General features: G+C 42.2%; 1 protein-coding gene and 1 long non-coding RNA gene across 8 annotated transcripts in view; one reads left to right on the top strand and one right to left on the bottom strand.

The window, feature by feature from the left end:
- NRP2 (neuropilin 2) overlaps positions 1-14,533 on the bottom strand; it is a 131,630-nt gene that overhangs the window by 44,956 nt on the left and 72,141 nt on the right. For all 6 annotated transcript variants that reach the window (XM_014594201.3, XM_014594200.3, XM_019492013.2 and 3 more), the window contains exons 11-12: positions 11,542-11,658; positions 8,960-9,112 (exon numbers count right to left, since the gene is read on the bottom strand). In XM_014594201.3, the coding sequence (XP_014449687.1) occupies positions 8,960-9,112; positions 11,542-11,658 (270 nt within the window). The remainder of the gene's footprint in view (positions 1-8,959; positions 9,113-11,541; positions 11,659-14,533) is intronic.
- LOC109284280 (uncharacterized) overlaps positions 1-14,533 on the top strand; it is a 184,417-nt gene that overhangs the window by 130,693 nt on the left and 39,191 nt on the right. The window lies entirely within an intron of this gene.

Below are 14,533 nucleotides of genomic sequence, written 5' to 3'. Positions count from 1 at the left end.
CAACCATCACCATCCAGATAATAGCAGAATCAATTGTATGTGCACCTTAGTGAGCCCCCGATAAATCATACGGCTGAGCCTCCAAACAAACCATCTGGCCCATACACTCTTTTTTTGGCTAGTTCCTTCCCCTCCTACTGGCAAACCAGCTGAAAGAGTATTAGGTGCAGCAGGAGATGCAGCCTCACAATTCAGGTCATGCTTAAATCATGTGTCAATACAGCAGCTTCTCTCACAAGGTCAATCTATCTATACTTGGTTCCTGTATATATCACAATTGGCTCCCAAGAAAAACAGCTTCACTGAATGGTCTCAGCAGCACATCTGGAAGTTTTCCAATGAAACACGTTGTGTAGGATGTACACAAGCAATTACTAAGATTTCAGTCAAAGACCTAGACTTTCCTCTTCACTGAACATTGATGACTTATAACTGCTACTCTTATGAGGGATTTATGCTGAATTGCATTCACCTACATCTCTTCCTTAGGTCACTGCACTTCCTATTATATAACTGGATCCTCCGTGTTTTTCAGTGAAAGCACCACATTTCACCATACCTGCTTTATGTTTGCTAAAGTCAATATATTACTCCTCTCCTTTGTGTCCTTATTCCCATCTGCCAGTTGCAGAACTTTTGCTGTTTGTCTTTTCCATAACTGTGTCATATTCACAACTGCTATTTCCTAGTTTTCCTATTTCTTGGCAAGAAGGATGGTTGAGTGCAGCTGTTGGCAACCTAAGCATGGAGGCCAGATCTTTATGTGGCTCACAGAGCCATGGGGCTTCAGCAGCATTTCAGCAGTGTGGGAGCTTTGGCAGGGGACTTTGCCCGCACAGGCACAGAGAAGTAGCTGCTGGGGGGAGTGGTGACTGCGGCTGTGGCCCAAGCCAAGTTGGAAGTGGCCTGTACTCAAAGCTAAACTCCATTAAAACACTGCCTCCCTGAAAAACATTATTGACCCCTGGCCTAGTTGATAGGTCACCAGGCTGTGGTTCAGAAGACTTGTAGGTCAGCTCCCAGTTGTACTAAAAATTTACTGTATCACCTTGGGAAAGTCTTTTGATGTACCCATGCTTTACCCTCCAATACTTCCCCAGTTCACAGGGTGTTAGAAGCTAAAATTATTTTTTTTTTTACGTTTGTCAGATATTAGGGTGATGAGGGCCATAGGAGTATGTGGATAAGAGCCAGGTAAGCATTTTTGGCAAGTGGTGATTTCTGTAAAAATTGTGGTTTTGATCATTCCCAAACTACTTGCAAATCAGGCTGAAGGCTCCAAATAGTTTCAAATGAAGAAAAAAAATTGGGGGCTAGATTCACCAACCTGCCAGTGGTAACAGGATGGTCTTCTCTTGTAATCCAATGGCTCATGGGTTAAAGTACCCACAAAAGGATGGGGGAAATCTAGATTCAGTTCCTTCCTCTGCCTAAGGAAATATGAACCCACATCTCCCAAGAGAGTGTCTTAGCAGACTGACTGCAGGCTAGGTTGGGGTGGGAGGTGGTAGTCTCAATCTTGCTTATTGACATTGTTTTGTTTTCCATAAATAATTAAACATTTGCTGGCTTAGGGGCTGGAACCCAAGAAGTCTACTTCCCATCCTCCCCCAGACAGTATCTAAACCACCAGAGCACAGAGAGACCCACTCTTCTGCTCTTTGAGCTTTACCTCTAACAACAGGGACTCAGAGCATTCTGTCCCAAAACAGCTTCTGGCTTGGTGGTTAAGGGCACTTTTGCTGAAAGATGCAGGTACAGAGCTTCTCCAGCAGAGGAGGGCATTGTACCTAGGTCATCCAGGCAGAGTGCTCTAATACTGTGCTAGTGGACAGAAGAGGCTGATACTTCCGCCTGCTGTGGCATGTACGTGGACTTAGGCCACCTTCTCCTTTACTTCTCTTATACATGCCAGAAAGGAAATGTTTCATTCTGGGGGCATGGAACATGGTATTTGACATGAAACATTTTTAGAGTTGTCATTTCAGCAAGAGAGAAATGAAAACCCTGAAATTCAGTTTAATTCAAACAGGTTTTTTTCACTTGTTCCATTTGGCTGCTGAACCAAAAAAATAATTATTCAAACAGTCCTAATATTGATAAATCACAAGCAGCCAGTGCTTACAAAGCTATAGCTTCCATGTTGTCAGTGGCAGGTCTCCTGTACCACAATGAGAGACCTTTATTTATAAAGGCAAATCAATTCTCAATAAAGCTAATATTTATAATAGCTGGATGACTATTACTGCAGGAGAATCTCCTAAATTTGATTATGTGTTAATTAGCTAGGCAACTCACCACCAGTTTATTCTCTAAATCAGTCAATAAGAAGGCACAGCTGTCCATCCCTACACAAAAAAATCAAACCCTTGATTTAATCTTTAGAACCCAGAAAGCATTCAGGTTCATTACTGCAATTTCTCCTAAGCCTTACATTTTCAGCAGTCAGTGCCGAGCAACTGCTGCTCCCAATGATTTCAAATTAGGTTTGTGGATCTCTGATAATCAAGCAATAATTAGAGCCTGTTGTTTATGATAAATGATCTTCTTAATTTGTCTAAGACCCATCTATAAACCAAGAGCAACTGCGCATGCTGTTGTATGAGCCTGTATATGCTGCATCATACCCCAATCTGTATGCTTCTATATATGCACAATTAAAGCCATCCATTAGCCAAAGAAAGGCCTCAAGTGCATGAGCTGCATATCCAGTTTTGTTCACGCACAATAGGTGTATACACTTTTCAAAATCTAGCCCTAGGAGTCCCCAGCCATTGACCCACTGTGATGAATCTACGGAGCGATCCAGTCTGCTACCTAACATCTAAAATAAACCTCTTTGTTTACCAGAGAATACTCTAGCCCAGTTTTGCAGGCAACCTGTGTGTCATACACATTTAAATACAAAAACTGAATAAGGAGTGTGAAAGGAAGGCAAAGACCCATGTATAAGGCATGAAAGGAATATTAGCCCAGCTCCACTTCCCTGGAATTTATTAGAAGTTTTGCCTGTTATTTAGGGACAGATTGTGACCCTGGTTATGCAGCTGTGCAGTATTGAGAGTCATAAGGACTCATTAGCTGCACTGCCCAGGCTGCCCACATCCTAGTGGTGTATAGAGTGGGGAACTGCTTTGGAGAGGCTGCTACTTTCTCTCTCTCTCATGTATGGGGAGTAGTTTGCACAGCCTGGCTCTTGTTTCAGGTGAAGTGACCTGTACCAGATACAGGGCTGGCTCAGATTTCATACCCCTCTGTCCCATTTAGCATGGGGAGATTCAGGAACTGTATTGTCAGTCACAGTTTGGCTCCCGGCGTGCTCCTAGGGAAATGTATCTACTCATATATCCTTCAACAAATCTCCTTATAATGTAAGATGCTATTCATTCAACATGAGAGCATGAGTGTCCAGGACTGAGCCCAAAACTCCTCCAATGAAATTAATGACAAACCTCTTATCAACTTCAGGTTTGCGGTCCTAGTGGCCAAGTTCTCACAGGCTGAAGTAAAAAGGATTACCCTCTAAAGATCCCCTGGGAAAAACACAGGAACAGTAAAGGTCACTGTCTGCTTAAATATGACCCAACATTTGTTTTTCCTATAAAATGAGCTCTTATGAAACCTCAGATCAGTACAAACATTCCCCCACTGAAAAGCTTTGAAACAAGTAAGCCTTCCCCTGCAGTGTTTGCAACCCAAGTGTGGCAGCACTTGTGACCCTGAAAGCAAAACGGGCGACAGAACATAAACAAAAGTGAATTTCTGTTCATGGCTTTTCACAGCCCAGTCTGCACAAGACCAGAATTGCAAAAGTTACATTCAAAAAATTCTTCCCATTTTGTTATACCTGCATGTGTTGTTAGCAATATGGGCTTGTGATACATGTATTTATTTACAATACTCAGGGGTGGAACCAGCAACCTTTGCCTACACAAGAAAACAGGAGAGCCCATGTAAGCGAAGGCAGGAAGAAAGAAATGCAGAGTGGAGCCCTATGATTTCCAAACTGACCTCTTCTAATTATTTATTTAGTGACTGCAAAATCCACATGCTCCAGATTCTCAGCTGCTGCATCCCTGTAAATCCAAGGAATGACACTGATTCACATCAACTGAGAAGCTGACCACAGCCTCTTTTCTTATTCAAACAAATGCACCTCCCTGGTAATCAGCAATGCTCATTATTACGGCAGGCCTCACAGGCACTTCTAAGACTTGAGTCACTGAGCTAAATAAATGGATTCTGGTCCCTTAAGAATCCTGGATTCTGCTCAGTGGACACTAATGTTTTGCCACCCATTTCAGTGGGAGCAGGATCAGACCCCATTGAAAGCTGGTCCTACTGCAAACAGTGCTCAGCTTCCTCCCTGCAGAGGGAAATCTTTTTTTATGGATAGGAAGCATTTGACGATCCCTAGTGGGAAACAAATGTTGAAACCTTCCTAGGGGCATGAAATGGGAAGACCTGTATTCCTTTTGCCCTGCGAAAAGTTGGATAACAGCTGGAGTCACGATGGGTTTTGGCTGAGTTGAGCAACTTGGCTTCACTTTCACCAATAGGGGTCCCTGAATTTGTAATTGGAGCTCTTAGGGGATGACATGGAGATCATCCATGTAGCTAAAAGTGCAAGGAACATCGTACTAAAAAAAGAAACTCTGAGCTGCCTGCAAGAGTAATCTTGGAAATAAAAATAGTGGAAGAAAGGCCGTGGGTGTCTTGTCAGCCTTGAGAAGTAGTTACCAATGCCAAAGAAGAGAACTAAGAGCACCCTCCCCATGATAGATAGAGATTTTGAAAGAATTTGAGTCCATCTTTCCACACACTTTTTTAATCAAATGCTTGGAATTTGCTCACTGCCATTTCTCCCCTTTCTCCCATGCATCGTCAGCCAGGGCCCCTCCTTTTATTCCTTCTAATTTAATTTTTTTGTTTTGCCATCTGATGAAGAAACAGAAACACATTCCACATGCCTCTTAAAGGCACAGTGCATGTGACTCCATTATGGAATAGACCAGCCATCCCGGTTGTACCAGCACCTTTAATTTTAATGTAAAGGGTCTCCAGCAACTTTGAACCAACCTCCATTAGCATTTGCCCTGCCCCTGAAGTAAGCACAGATGCTCTCCTTTATCCAACTGCTCACCCTAGGGGAGGGGTTCAGAAGAAAAGACCACCCTGAACAGAAGGGACTTTTTATCTGTTCTTGCCTGGAGTCTGATGGTAAATGCTATAAGTAAAAGCAAAATGCCACAGGGGTGACTAGAAAACCATCAGAGGAATGAGGGAGTGTGAAATAAACAATATAGCTATTCTGCTGCCCATTAACAGGCTATGAGAAGCTCTATTAAACTTCTGAGTCACTTTTTAAAGCTGGAAAAAAGCAAACCCAGTTGTCCCTTTTCATACAGCCCTCTTTATATTCCTTCAATGTAGTGAAAAGCTAAACGCACTCCAAGCCCGGGCAGCGGACACGTGCTTGTCGGACACCCTCCTCCAAAGATTTGGGTGTAACTGATTAGCTTGGCAAGGCCAACTGCCATCCTACGGCCAGACACAAGTTTCACTGACTTCACGCTTCAGGTGAGGGTGTGTTGAGGGAAGGAGAGGAGGTCGGAGCTGCTTCATGTGCCAGTGTGAGTATCAAAGCAAGCTTTCTGGCAGCTTCTTTTGCAGGTGGGAGACACCATAGGCTCAGAAAGACTCGGATCCTATCCCTAGCTTTGTCACCAAAATATTCTGTGACCTTGGTGACATCCCATCCTCGCTCTGTGCCAGAGGTGGTGCCCAGGGTGGTGGCAGCGAGCAGGGTAGTGTCTGTGGCAGTTGGGCCAGCAGCACAACAGCTGCTGGTTTTGCACTGTTCCCCTCAACTCGGCACCCAAGGCTGATGCCCTGGTCACCCCCTTCTTCGCTACACTACTGCTCTTTTCTCCTCCCAACTTATGCCCGTCTTGCCTATTTAAACTATAAAAAATTGGGGTCAAGGGCTCTCTCTTGCTTTGTATCTGTAGAGCACCTAACACAAAGATAATCCAATCTCTATGGGAGATTCTGAACAGTGAGGTAGTAAAAATAATAATAGCAATAAGTAGAAGGCAGATATAAAGTTCCACAGAATTAATGGATAGACTCCTGCTGACTACACGGAGTTTTGGATCAGGCCATATAGGCTAAAGAGACTGCAATTCAGAGCTAACTGAGAAACAGAGAGGAAACACCTGAACAATGGAGAAAGAACGCATCACTAACATTGCAGACAGACAGAGCAGGCCATATTCTCTGAACAAGCATCGTTTATCCCAGGTTGTCCCTGCACACACACATGCACAGAGTCTTCCAAGAAAAAAAGGCCAATTAATTGTAGGGAGACTCAGGGGAGAGGAAATGAAATGAAAAATTGAGTCTGAGTTATAAAAATAAGTAATTTTTTTCCTACTTGCAGGAGGCTTATATTAATTAAACATTATTACAGCGAATGAGATGGGGAGGGTTATTAAGTCTGGGACTGGCTGTAAGTGTTCTCTCCTGTTGCCTGAGGCCCCAGTGATCTTCAGATATTAATCTTCTAAAGCACTCAAATGCTGAAGAGATAAACACTTGAAATATGAAAATGTTTTTCTCTGTAGCAGGCACTGCGAACCCTGTGTCATGTCAAAGGATTTGTCAGATGTCCATAAAGCTTGTGCTTTTTCCAGTACCAATACATGGTGTAAGAGGGTTGTACACCTCAGAAGTCAACAGGAAAAGTCTGGGGGTGTGTGTGTGTGTGTGTGTGTGTGGGTTTTAGGACCCAATCCTATTATGAAAGAGGCAATGCAAAGACAGGAGGGATCAACTCACTACTGCAATTCCTCATGCCTAATACATGTGCTGACACAATATGGGTAAGACTGATCACCATATTTGGGGTCAAGAAGGAATTTTAAGCCGTGGTCAGATTGGTACTGACTGTGGGGGTTTTTGTCTGCCCCTGTAGTGGCCCCTTCCTTGGATATCTCAAGAGTATATTAACAATTTTTACAGCAGCCGAACATTGGCCACCGTGGTTTCCCTGCTTTACCTGTGGCAGGTTAGGGTGTTATGTCTTGTTTTGTGTCAGGGCTGACTGTGTAGTTTTGCTAAGAGCTTAGACAATGACTTTGTATAGAATGGTTTGGATAGGGATGATCCTGTCTCAGGTGGGGAGTTGGACTAGATGACCTCTGGAGGTCGCTTCCAGCTTTCTTCTCTATGAGCACGTCTACACGTGCGGTTTAATATGCATTAGCCTGTTTTAATGTACATTAAAGCATCACTAAAAAAAAAAGCTATTTAGTTAATTAGCTATTTAGTGCTATTTAGTTAACGCACATTAAAATAGGCTCATACACATTAAGCATCACTTAAAAACTGTGGGCATCTATACATGTGCTCCAGGGAGGAGAAGCAGGTGCTTTAATTAGAGTAGCTCTGAGAGCCGCTCTGATTAAAGCGCCTATAGTGTCACATGTATTCAGCATCCTGCACTTCAAAATGGTGGCGGGGCACTTGAACTAAATCTCATTCAACGAGCTTTAGTTAAAGTGTTCCCACTGCCATTTTAAAGCATGGGGACGCTGAATAGATAGGACACAGAAGCTACTGGAGTGTATTAATTAACACAGTACAGCAGACTCGATTCACTGAGTCTGCTCTGACATGTGCTAATTAGCAGGTGCCCTGTGCCCTTTAGTTAATGTGCATTAATACAGGCTAATGCACATTTTCCTAGTACCTCACAATGGAGGTACTAGATTTAATGCACAATAACTAAAGTGTGTTAATGGATGTGTAGACACACCTTAAGATTCTATGTGGACACTACTGTGTGTGTCAAGACAGAACTAAAGCCATGTGAAATATTTTCACCTCAGCCTCAGTGCGACCACTGCATTTGCTGTGCTGAGCTCAGCCCATTTTTACAAAAGATTAAGTGATTAACTGAGCTAATGTTATCTGGAAAGCAGTGAACATCCTTCATCCTCCACACACCTCTCCTTCAAAGATATCTACGGTAAAGAGAGGGCACAGGTCTCAGAACTGGTTCCAAGAGAGGAGTCTAAGGAATTTGATCTTCCAAAAAAATCAGCAACATTTGGCTCACTCCCAATCTCTGCAAATAATCTCTACAAAACCCTTTATTAATTAAGTCCAGCAAGGCTCACTCAGCCCTAGTGAAAACCCAAGTTCTTCTCCTCTCAAAACACAGGTCCCTAGCAGAAGAGGGAAAGATAAAAATTCAAGCAGTAAGTGTTTTCTGTATCCTTAAAGAGTTCTATTAGCATGAATGACTGAAATCTCTTCTGTGCAACCACAGGGTGCCAAATAACTGAAGTCTGCACCTTCCCCCAGGCACAGGGATGTTATATTGGGTCTGAGAAAGAGAGAGGATACACAGCTAGAGGAGAAACACAGTGTGGGATAATAGATGGGCCCAAGCAAAGAAGTTTGGATCAGGATTTGTATTCAAGTCCAAACTTTCCTGTATATTTTGTTGGGCATTCAGAGTCAGGCCTCCGGCTCAAGCCTGGCTCTAGTCAGGGCCGTGATTATCAGTAGCGATCCTGGTTTTCTCTGATTTAAAATGTCCCCAATTTTTGGTTTTAAAAAAGTAACCCCAAATCCATATTTTTCCATGATTAAAAGGAAACCCCACTATATATATTCGTGATATTTCATTTAAAACACAGAACAATGTGGATTTGGGGTTACTTTTTTTTAAACCAAAATTGGGGATTTTTTTAAACCAGAGAAAACCAGGATCCCTGATTATCAGTCCCATAAATATGAAAAGAACTTGCAAATCAGAATACCCAACAGAAAATGTTCAACACTGCAAAGCCTTCACTAATGTTAAGTACTGACAAAATCCATCCCATTTTTCCATGGAAAAATGCTGTAGTCTTTTTTTCCCTCTCTTACATAATATTAATTGGCTTACCAGGAAGGGACCCGGTGCTTGGTCCTGAATTGTCAATCCAGGTGTTTCTAGAATGGAAAGACCACACATCACCCGTAGCAGAGTCAAGCGACCAACCACACAGGTCTTCAGGGAGATCAAAGTTGCAATTGAATCCTGCAGGGAGCTGGGAATCTTATAAAAAGAACAGAACAAAATAAAGTGGGATTAAACAGTGACCTGCTGTAGTGTAGTGCTATTTAAAAACTAAAATAGCTGGCAAGCCATAAATACTGAAGAAAGCATGAAATCTCTCCCTCACTGATGCTTTTAACCTATCTCATATTTCGTCAGCTCTGAGGATCAACCTAAGTTCTGCATCATCAAAATGTTCACACTGAGTCCTTCAGCTAATCCACCAAACTAAGCAAATATAAAAGCAGGCACCAAATGCTTCCAGTCTCTAATCAGCACCTTCTCTTCATCCCCTAGAGCGGCCAAATATTAAATTCCTTCTTAAATGTCAGGGAAGAACGTTGCCTAAGTGCGCTTGCCGCACTGTGTAGTTCCACTCTGGCTCCAAACGAGGAAGAATCTCAGCTACCCCAAAGCTCAGCTATTGCGTGCCAGATCTAATTGTTAGTATCAGAAGGGAACTGGCTATCCAAACTATAAATGGCTCAGTACCTACTAATTACAGTGTTAGCAATGGAGCAGCAGTCGTCTGGTAGAGTAAGTTTTGAGATAAAAGTCAAGAAAGCCAGCTTCTAATCCTGGTTCTGCTGTGTTGCATCAAGTAACCTGCAGCCTATCATTTAGCCTTCCTGTACCTTATTTTCCCTACCTGTAAAATGAAGGTAATGTTTGCTTGCCTTTGCAAAGGTGGTGTGAAAACTGGAGATAGAGTCCACCAGCTCAAAATATTATAGTATGAACTGAACTGTGGATAGACCTAGTTCTTGGATCACTGGGGAGGCCATGAATGTATGTCTGCAGCTAAGAGGAAGGTCACTGTAAGCGGATGGCTCAGTATGAAGCTGGAGAAAGGAGCCATTTTGAGGCACCAGTTCTTAGGATGTAGTCTGAGACAGTCAGAAGTTATGCTCCCAAATGTCAGGCATGTATGGGGAGTGGCCAATTATAGTTAGGCCTTGTTTGCTGTCCTGGGCAAGGAGGAAGATTTAAATCTCCATGCCCACAGTCAATGACTGTCTGTAGGAGGTCAGTGGCCTACACAATAGCCACCAGGTGAACATGACTGTGCAGTGCACAGAGCCTCTCCCTCCCTAGTCCCACTTCTGAATAAAACAGTGTGGACATGGCTCCTTTTATTACAATCTAATCTAATTCTCCTGGAAGAAGAATTGTTTCTGTTAGACTTTCATAAATCTGATTGTCAAGAAAAATACTTGAAATGTTTGTGAAGCCTGAGAATGGAAATCATAGCTCAATGTGAGGGAAACCACTATGGTTACAGTCTCACCAGGCAGCAGGGCACTTATGAATTCTGCAGCTTCAAAGAATGATAATAGTCAGGACTCATTCCTTCTAGATTCCAAAATCACTGCATTAGCATCAGAGGAGTTACACAGATGTATTGCTGGTGCAAAGAGATGAAAATTAGGTCTTTGAGCTGTTTTTATGACTTGCAAAACTAGCATGGAACCCAGACAGAATCCCTGTGAAAGTCATGGAACAGCTACTTAACTTAAAAAATTCCTACTATGTTCATTTTTCCATTCAGACGTTGAAGCCAAGGTACCAAAATACAAGGAGAAATCTCAGAAGGCTTTTCTTATGCAATTTCTAGTCAGTTTTCAGGTTTGTGAGATCCAAGTGAGTACCCATGCTTTTGGGTATTTATCCAACCATCAGTGCTGGGGGTCAAACTCTACTTTGAGCATTAGTGGTTAAAATCTAGTGGATTCCAAGGAGTCACCTTTACCTCCTCTACATCTACATCTACACTCTTATACTACATACTCTATGGCCTCCTGTACCACAGTATATGAACGTTTCATAGTTTGGGGCTTTGTTTGCACTTGGCAATGTAGCCCTGTGCAGAAATACCTGAACTAGCACTGAATGGAGCCAACTGAGTGCAGGAGCCGAGGTGCCACATCAGTGTGATATTCCTTAGTAGGGTTAATGAATCCAGGTGGAGCACCATGCTAACGTGGCTACTCTGCATTTGAGACTCAAGCTAGTTTCTTAGAGCTACTGTGGGTATCTTTACAATGTACTGCCTTGTGCTGTATAGACAGAACCTCTAATGTTGTTATTCTCATGACTCTTGTGCATGAGAGAGAACTATTATCTTTAATTTTACAGGTGAGGAGCTGAGTCCACATATAAATTAAGTTACAAACCAAGGAAATTAATGTACATTTCCTAAGCCCTTAGTCTAGCACCCTAACCACCAGACCAGCCTTCTTTTCTTCTGTTACTTTACTATCTTTCCCTGATATAAGAGACTGGATTTGGAGTCTGATTCTTTTCCCCTTGGCCTTTTCTCAGTGATATATCATTTTGCAGGTTTCCAAGATGCAGTCCCCTTAGGTAGGAGGAAATGGAAGGCTAGTCATCACTTAGCTGTTTAACCCATCATTAATTCTTCTACTCACCATCACTCTCTCCACAGCCATCACCACATTCTGTTGTTTCCTCATCAGTTGGGTATGGTGTGGTGGTCTCTTCATTCTTCAAGGTAGGCTTCAGAGTCTCTGAAGTGGGCCTTACATCTGCATAAAAAGAATGAAAGAGACCCAACAATCATGACCCTGATATACTCTGAGAACCCAAGAGAAGAAACCAAATAGGAAGCCTTTCTTCCTGAGTCTTATAATGAGAGAATAAGAAAGGGGCATTAAGAGTAGACATGGTTTGACTCATTTGTGAAACTTGTTTTATATATGAAGTGAAAACAAGGAACACTTTGATCTGGAACCCTTGTTGGACAAGAATCCTTTAAACTTATACTCAGTTTTTATATGTATGTCTATACTGGCTAGTAGGTTTACTGTTATTACCAGATAACAGAGATCACAGGCAGAACATTCTTTTCTTTCATAAAGGCGTGCTACATAAAAAAATATTCCCACCAATTGTGCCAATTTATAAAACAAGTCACTCAAAACTGCAAATGATGTAACTGTGAATAGACCCAGAGAATCCCTAACGTGCACTGGCTTACTGTAGCAAGCATCTGGTTTCACACTACAGCCTCTTGACTATAGCTTTAAAGCAGCTCTGTCCAATTTCCCTCTTCCCAACACAGACTATGTGAGCCAACCTAAAAGCATGTGTCAAGGGAAATTACATGCAAAATGGAAGATATTAAGATCAACGGTAAACGACATTCAGTTCCATCATCCTTTCCTTTTATATGGTGGTTTAACTGAAGTAGAGCAGTCAGCACAGTCTTGTTATTCTTTCCAGTTTTAAAAAGGTTTCCTTGCTCTATTATATATGATTAAGTTTCTTTGTCGGCACCCTTTAGGATATCATTTAATAAAGCCAGGAGCTGAAGGAAACAGCTAAATACGTTGAATATTTTCCATTCACTGATTCCCCTTTCTGTTATTAAACATGTTGCAAATAAACTCTTTGGGTTTCTTTTTTTTTCTGCAGCTGCCTTTTGTTCATGGTAAAATACCAAATAACCTCAAAGCCTTTTAATTTGTAGGTTCAAATTTGTTACAACCTCTTAAAACTCCAAAGGCGGCTGAGAAGCAAATTGCAAGCAGCAAGGCACAAAATAGTCATTAAAAAAACACCAGGTGAAGGCAACACATCAAAAGCTGCAAGTTATTTAGATGCACTACATTTTTAGGCTGTTGTTCTTGTTCATTGAGATTTATAGCTGAAATGTGACAATGTGAAAGGACCTTGAAAGCCAAAGTGGCATACGGGACCCAGACACACAGCTGGTGTAAATTAGAGGACTTCTGCAGTCCTGGACAGTCTGCAGAAACATGTCTTGAAAATCAGTTACCACGGTGGAGTACAACAAGATGGATACAAGAGATAATGAAAATGGCAAGCAGGACAATGCAAAGTGTGAAATGGGAAGGGAGAAAGAAAAGGTCTTTCTCCTCAGCAAGGCACTGACTGTGCGACAAGAGGTAACTGCTGATCACGCTGCAAAGTTATCCAGCAACTGAAACCAGATGTTCAGAACTTCAAAGGGAGAAGAACAGTCACAACCCAATGTTTATCAGTCTTCAATCTTCAGAGGAAAAATGTTGGCAGGTCTTTGAAACAAGCCAATTGCTGACCAGTTACTTCACAGTGTTTAGCTACCAGCCAAATAATTTTTGAGCCTAGTTGCCATCAGTTACCTGTTTGACTCAATTAATAAAGCTGTTGGATGTCAACAGGAACAACAACAGCTGGGCCAGATCCATAGTAAACTTATAACCATATCTGAAATCATTAAATCATTGTATTTTAACTAGGTTCCTGATCTTGTTCCCATGCAAGTGCTACAGCTTGGGGCTTCACAAGCAGTGCTTATGCACAGATCTGTAACACGTCTGAGTCTCATTTAAACTAAAGAGCATCTGAATGAATGAAGAGTTAAAGCACTTCAACACACTTGTCACATGCTTTGTTTCTACACGTACCAGAATTACAAACAGCAATGAATGCTTGTAAATAAATAAAAGTTAAGGATATTTATGGCAAATATTATTTTAATGCTGTAAAGTACTAGACAGTCATGTTGCAAAATGACTGTCAGACACACTTGTTGGAAAAATGTGATTATAATTGAAATGTGATTATTAGAACAGTTCAAACTCAGTGTGGATAGCATCATAATGAAGAATTTGGACAAAAAAGCATGAGGGACTGAGACAGCTGAAGCCCAGAGTATGGCCCAAATTTGTTGCTGCACTGGACTGAGATGGAAAGGCCACCAGGAAGCCAATTAGACATCCCAGACACAATGCCTGGCCTACCCCAAGCTAGAGTAGCCACAGGGCTGCTCTAAGCTATACCAATTGGCAACCACCCTTAAGAAGTTGTATGTCCATTAGAGATAGCCAGGGGATACAGGAGAACCTGGCACAAGGACTAGTTTGGCCGACTTTACACCTACTAGCAACTTCTCCATGCCAGGGGAATTCTCAGCTAGGAAGATACAATCAACTTCTGTACCTTTTACCCTGACAGAGCAACATGCAAGGGGTAGAGCAAAGAAGAATACTTGGCACAGCTGGTCGGACTGGACTCTTTTTTTCTGTATGGGTTAAACAGTGTAAATGTAGTGACTGCTATCTTGGCCAAATATTAGACTGCAGCTCTCTCTAGTTAAACGTTACTACAGCTTAATCAGAAGAGCCAAGCTCTGTAGCTGGAAACTATAACAGGACGTAAGGCCTCACAGAGTGGGTTATGTAATGCACACAATCTTAACCAGGTTATGTAACAGTTTCCCAGGAAAAAATTTGCCTCCACAGTTCAAGTAAGCATGTGACTTGTCCTAGCCAAAAGCCCCCACTCCAAGTCCATTTTCAAAAGGCTATGGATTCACAGATTTGAGACTAGAAGGGGTCGTGATGGTCATCTGAGCCTCCTGCCTCTGACACAGTCCACAGAATCTCAGTACAAGAT

The sequence above is a fragment of the Alligator mississippiensis genome, chromosome 4 (genome assembly GCF_030867095.1).
Source record: "Alligator mississippiensis isolate rAllMis1 chromosome 4, rAllMis1, whole genome shotgun sequence".
In the NCBI taxonomy this organism is placed as follows: domain Eukaryota; kingdom Metazoa; phylum Chordata; order Crocodylia; family Alligatoridae; genus Alligator; species Alligator mississippiensis.
This window is presented reverse-complemented; position numbering and strand designations above follow the sequence as displayed.